Below are 5,584 nucleotides of genomic sequence, written 5' to 3' on the forward strand. Positions count from 1 at the left end.
GCAGTTAATCCTTACACCAGTTCTATTAGGGAGGTATTTTTTTATTATCAACGTTTTACAGATAAGGAAACTGAAGCTCAGAGAGATTAATACTTTTCCTAAGGTTATAGAGCTAGTAAGTGCTGCTGAGATTTTTACTTGGCTGTTCTGACTCCAGATTTGCACCCTATGGGTTCTCACTGTCTTTAAGGTAAATCCAAATACATAAGCATGGAATTAAAGGCCCTTCCTGATCCTGTTCCTGTTCAATCATTCAACCTCAATTTTAGACACTCCTCTCAAATACCTGACAGCCCCAGTAACTAACATGCTCTTGATTCCTGACTGCACTACAATCCCTTCTAGAATACTGCTTGTCCCTCCCCTTCATCTACTGTCCTTTTGGCAGACTCTAATGGTCCTTTGGGTCTTGCTTAAGACACCTCCTCTGGGGGAAAGACTTCCTTGCCCCTCCAAGATGGGTTGGATGCCACTCCATGTTCCCCCAAAACCTCTTGCTCTCCCTTATCAGAGGACACAAGACATTGTGTTGGGAATGTTTATTTGGCTGTGCTCTTCCACTGAATTGTGAACTCCTTGCAAACCAGAACTGGCGATTCGTTCATTGTCAAATCCCTAGCGATAGGACCTGGAGCACAGTAGGTACTCAATAAATATTTGCTGAGTGAATCACTGAATGAACAAAAGTGCTTTAGCCAAGAGGCAATGGGGAGCCATCCAAGGTCTTGAAGAAAGGGAGTGAGCTTATTATTAGACCTGTGCTCACAAGGACAAGCTAAGGGCAAGCCTTGCACGCAATGGATTATCCTCATCAGTAGTTAAGGATGAAACAAGTTCACTTGCATTGTGGCCTTGGGTTTCTTGCGCTGTAAACCTTGGCTGTTATCTCTTCTGGACCATGTCTGAATATTAGAAAATGCCAGAAGCCTTCACGGTTTCCCCTTATGGAGGTGGAAAGCATAAAAATAGCTTGTGACTTGGGTCTGGGCCCTGAACTCCCACTAGAATGAGGAGCCCCTCTCCCAAGAAGGCTGGGGGAAGCTAAGGTGAAGATGACGTGGAGACCCACTTACGTGACACTACAGGAAACCGGCAGCCGCCTCTGAACGTCTGTCCCCCTCCAGCCCAGACCGTTCCTTGCCTGCACTTGCTCCGGAGCACATTGCTGAATCTTGTTCTCCTTAGATATGCAAATACTGCTTCCTGTCGAGGAAGACCGGGAGGCCCTCCGCGTTAGAGGCAGCTCTTATAGCGCTAGCTGGACGTGGAATGCGATTAGAGCGTCTCCATTGGAGACCGCTGAGTGCCTCGGTTTCCCTGTCTGTGCAAAGTGCACTCCCCAGGCACCGCTGCCTTGAGGGACCAGGAAATGCGTCTGGAGGTGCCAGGAAAGATGAGAAGATAAAAGTCAAGATGCGTCCAGCTAGCTATAGACACAAGGAGAAGAGCCAGTAGGCCAAGGGAGACGCACAGCTGATCCGTGCCGAGGCGCGGGCTCCACTCCCTGAAGTAGAGGGGCCCTTGAATCTTCCCTTGCGTAGGCCCGCGGCAGAGCAGCGATTTGGCGAAAAAGGCCGAGACTCAGGATGTCCGCAACGCGAGCGAGGGGCGGACGGGGCGCACGCTGCACCGCAAGGCTGCAAGGGGCGGGCCTGGGCCCTGAGCCTCCTGTACTTCCAGCCACAGCTCTGGGCGCTGGGGGACGGGAAGGGGTGGAGCCACGTGGGGAGGAGCAAAACCCGGAGGTCCCGGGCACCTTGGGTAGAGCCAGAGCGGCGGGAGCCGGTCCCGGGCGCGTTGCCCCGGGAGCGCCCGTCGTCCGGGCAGAGCGCAGCCGTAACCGCGACCACAGCCACAGTCGCTTTCCAGCCTGCCTTCGGTGCGCAGCGGGGAAGCAGGGCTAGTGCAGCCGCAGGAGGCGGCACGGGCTCCTCTCCCATCCCAGAGCTACTGGGCTGCCCTTGCTGTCCTTTCTGCCCCAGCAGAGCCCGGCCGGACCTGCCACCTGCGCCCTGGTTGCGCCATGGATCCTTCGGAAAAGAAGATATCGGTATGGATATGCCAGGAAGAGAAGCTGGTGTCCGGTCTCTCCCTCCGCACCACTTGCTCGGACGTTGTGCGAGTGCTTTTGGAGGACGGCTGCCGGCGGCGACGGAGACAGCGGCGGAGCCGGCGGCGGGGGTCGGCCGGCGACCCGCCTGGCCCGGGAGAGCTTCCCGAACCTCCGGACAAGGACGACGAGGACGACGACGAGGCGCTGCCGCAGGGCATGCTGTGTGGGCCCCCGCAGTGCTATTGCATCGTGGAGAAGTGGCGCGGCTTTGAGCGCATCCTCCCTAACAAGACTCGCATTTTGCGCCTCTGGGCTGCCTGGGGCGAAGAGCAAGAGAATGTGCGCTTCGTGCTAGTGCGCAGCGAGGCATCGCTGCCTAACGCCGGCCCGCGCAGCGCGGAGGCGCGCGTAGTGCTCAGCCGAGAGCGCCCCTGTCCGGCCCGCGGGGCCCCCGCGCGGCCCAGCCTGGCCATGACCCAGGAGAAACAGCGGCGAGTGGTTCGCAAGGCCTTTCGCAAACTGGCCAAGCTCAACCGGCGGCGCCAGCAGCAGCCACCGTCGTCCTGTTCCTCCACTTCGTCGTCCACTGCCTCGTCCTGCTCTTCGTCTCCGCGGGCCCACGAGAGCGCGTCGGTGGAGCGCATGGAGACGCTGGTGCATCTGGTGCTCTCCCAGGACCACACCATTCGCCAGCAGGTGCAGCGGCTCCACGAACTGGACCGCGAGATCGACCGCTACGAAGCCAAGGTGCACCTGGACCGCATGCGGCGTCACGGGGTCAACTACGTGCAGGACACTTACTTGGTTGGGGCAGGCATCGAGCTCGACGGGTCCAGCCCGGGAGAGGAGCCAGAAGAGGTGGCGGCGGAGGCAGAGGCGGCGTCGGCGCCCCCTCTAGACGGCGAGGCGCAGGCGGCGGCGCTGGAGGAGCTGGCCCGGCGCTGCGACGACTTGCTGCGGCTTCAGGAGCAACGGGTTCAGCAGGAGGAGTTGCTGGAGCGCCTTTCAGCCGAGATTCAGGAGGAACTCAACCAGAGGTGGATGCGGCGGCGCCAGGAGGAGCTGGCGGCGCGGGAGGAACCCCCGGAGCCCGACGGCGGCCCCGAGGGCGAGCTGCTGCTGGAGCAGGAACGGGTCAGGACGCAGCTCAGTACCAGCCTTTACATCGGGCTGCGGCTCAACACGGACCTGGAGGCCGTCAAGTCGGACTTGGATTACAGCCAGCAGCAATGGGACAACAAGGAGCGCGAGCTACAGGGCCTTCTGCAAACTTTGCACACTTTGGAGCTGACAGTGGCACCGGATGGGGCTCCTGGCTCCTGCGGTCCCTCGCGGGAACCTGGACCTCAAGCCTGCGCCGACATGTGGGTGGACCAGGCCCGTGGACTGGCCAAGAGCGGTCCTGGCAACGACGAAGACTCAGATACGGGGCTGAGCTCTATGCATAGCCAAGACTCGGACTCCGTGCCCATGTGCGAATCCCTTGTCTAGGGGTAGCGGGGGGGAAACAGGGATCTCTTTTTTCTTGCAGAACGCAGTGGGCCGGCCGGCTCAGGGACTTGAAACCAGGCTGTTGGGCCAGGGGAGGGCTTAGGACGCTTGCCCAGGCTCGCGCTCATCTGGCTTCGGGGTGAGTGCGGAGGAGGGTGAAGGACGAAGAAGTAGGGTCCCCAGTACAAGTTCTTTAAAGAGAGGGAAGGAGGGAGGAGGCGAGAACCCCCTATATTGGAAAACAAATACCCCAAGGAAATTGACGTGGTCCGAGCCCATTTTCAAAGTAAGAAAGTATTATGGAGATTTCACTACTCTTCTGTATGGGAAGGACTGGTGGCAGCTAGAATTTTAGTTTGTGGTATGAAATGCTTTTAAAAGAAACACTTGGATGAAAAGGAAATTCCTTGAATGTTAATTGTGACTGTAAACGTGTTAAAACTAGCCAAAGAGGACACACTGGTGTCGGTCTCAGCCTTTCTTACATCTTTGATAAAACCCATAGGCCCCAAAATCCTGGCTGTTTACATTTCTGCAGATTTGGGAGTTACCCATCTGCTAAATCATTTGTCTTTTATTTTCTTTCAAAGGCTAGACTGTATCGAAGTCTAACTCTGTATTTCCTCCTAGTAAACACAGTAGATGTTAAAAGGGAATTCTTTTCCCAAAATAACCTTTTATTATTACAAAAGCCAAACATAATCATTTGAGATATAAAATCCTGGCAAACATAATCCTGGTTAAAATTTAATCTGGGCCCTTTGGGGTTTGTCCCTGCAAAGGCAGGTGTGTTGTCCTTTAATTCATATTGCCACTTCATTGACTAAATCACTGTTATTTCAGAAAAAAATAAAAAGAAGTGGCAGAATTCAAGTTACGCACAACAAAACTTGCTGTTTAACAAGCACTCTTTGAAAGCAAAGGTGTGTTAGTGTTCAGCTTTTAAATTGAGCTATGTGATTAAAACCAACCATGACCTCAACGGATTTTACCCAAACTTGTCTAACTTCAGTATCTTTTGTCAGAGATTAATTAGTTACTTGTTCAAACTCAGATAGAGTAAATATCAGGGTTTCCTAGATAAGGCCAGAAAAGAAAAAATAAAACAAAACAATCTCATAGTACTCCTTGGGTGAACAATTTGATTAACAATGGCACATAGCCATGGAAAAAAAGATAAAAAATGAGTTAAGAACTTGAATTACTCTTTTCTGGCTCACGCCTATGCACATGCCAGGAGATGTAAGTGCGACACTATCTCAGTAGCTGGCGACAGAAGTGGTGGGGACTCCATGTAATTGTTCCAGTTATTTCAATTAAAACTTATCAGTTGTAGCTAGTTGATGGCCCTGCGGAAGGAGCCTGCTGGCCGATTTTCCTCTGCAGCTCAGTACTTCTGAGGAATGTGGGATCTAATCTGTCCTTAGGAGGTATTAACAATGGGGCATGTGTGTGGTACCAGCATGGTGCAGAAGCCTCTGATCAACCTACTCTTGAGGGGCTGGCTCCAGTTTCAACACTACATGTGAAGATAACTTAAGAGGCCTTTGCTTTATACAGAAGTTCCTTCCCTTGCAGAGATTCTCTATCTGCTTGATGCCAATGGGAGCCTGCCCTTCTGACTTCCTCAAACCACTGTTTGAGGTCAGACCTCCTCAAACCCCCACCCGCCCCTCACTGCCACCACCACTGCCCTGGTATTAAAACATGTGTGCCTGTTCGCAGATTTTCAAGTAAAAATGGGAATTTAAAGGCCATTTTCTTAATTGATGTTTTCAAAAGACATTAGCTGGCATAGCTATGGTTTTTTAGTTTCATCTGATGCAGGAAATGTTTATGCATTTGGTCTTGAATGTGATTAAAATGAGGAAGGGACTGAAAGAAACCCACCATCCCCAGACAATCATTTGATCCCATAAACACGAAACCTAATGATAGCTTTCGTTTTGAGGCAGAGGTAAAATCCTCATTAGAGTGTAACAAAATGCTACTTGTCTGAATGGTTTATGCTGACAATGGGCTGACCTGGTGGTTTTAAAA

General features: G+C 52.9%; 1 protein-coding gene across 1 annotated transcript; it reads left to right on the plus strand.

Annotated features, from left to right (window-relative positions):
- Positions 1-1,769: 1,769 nt before the first annotated feature.
- On the plus strand, positions 1,770-4,528 carry RASSF10 (Ras association domain family member 10). The gene has a single exon (XM_010388400.2). The coding sequence runs from the start codon at positions 2,024-2,026 to the stop codon at positions 3,542-3,544; it is 1,521 nt and encodes a 506-aa protein (XP_010386702.1). The 5' UTR covers positions 1,770-2,023; the 3' UTR covers positions 3,545-4,528.
- Positions 4,529-5,584: the final 1,056 nt, after the last annotated feature.

Source organism: Rhinopithecus roxellana, chromosome 15 (genome assembly GCF_007565055.1).
Source record: "Rhinopithecus roxellana isolate Shanxi Qingling chromosome 15, ASM756505v1, whole genome shotgun sequence".
NCBI lineage: Eukaryota > Metazoa > Chordata > Mammalia > Primates > Cercopithecidae > Rhinopithecus > Rhinopithecus roxellana.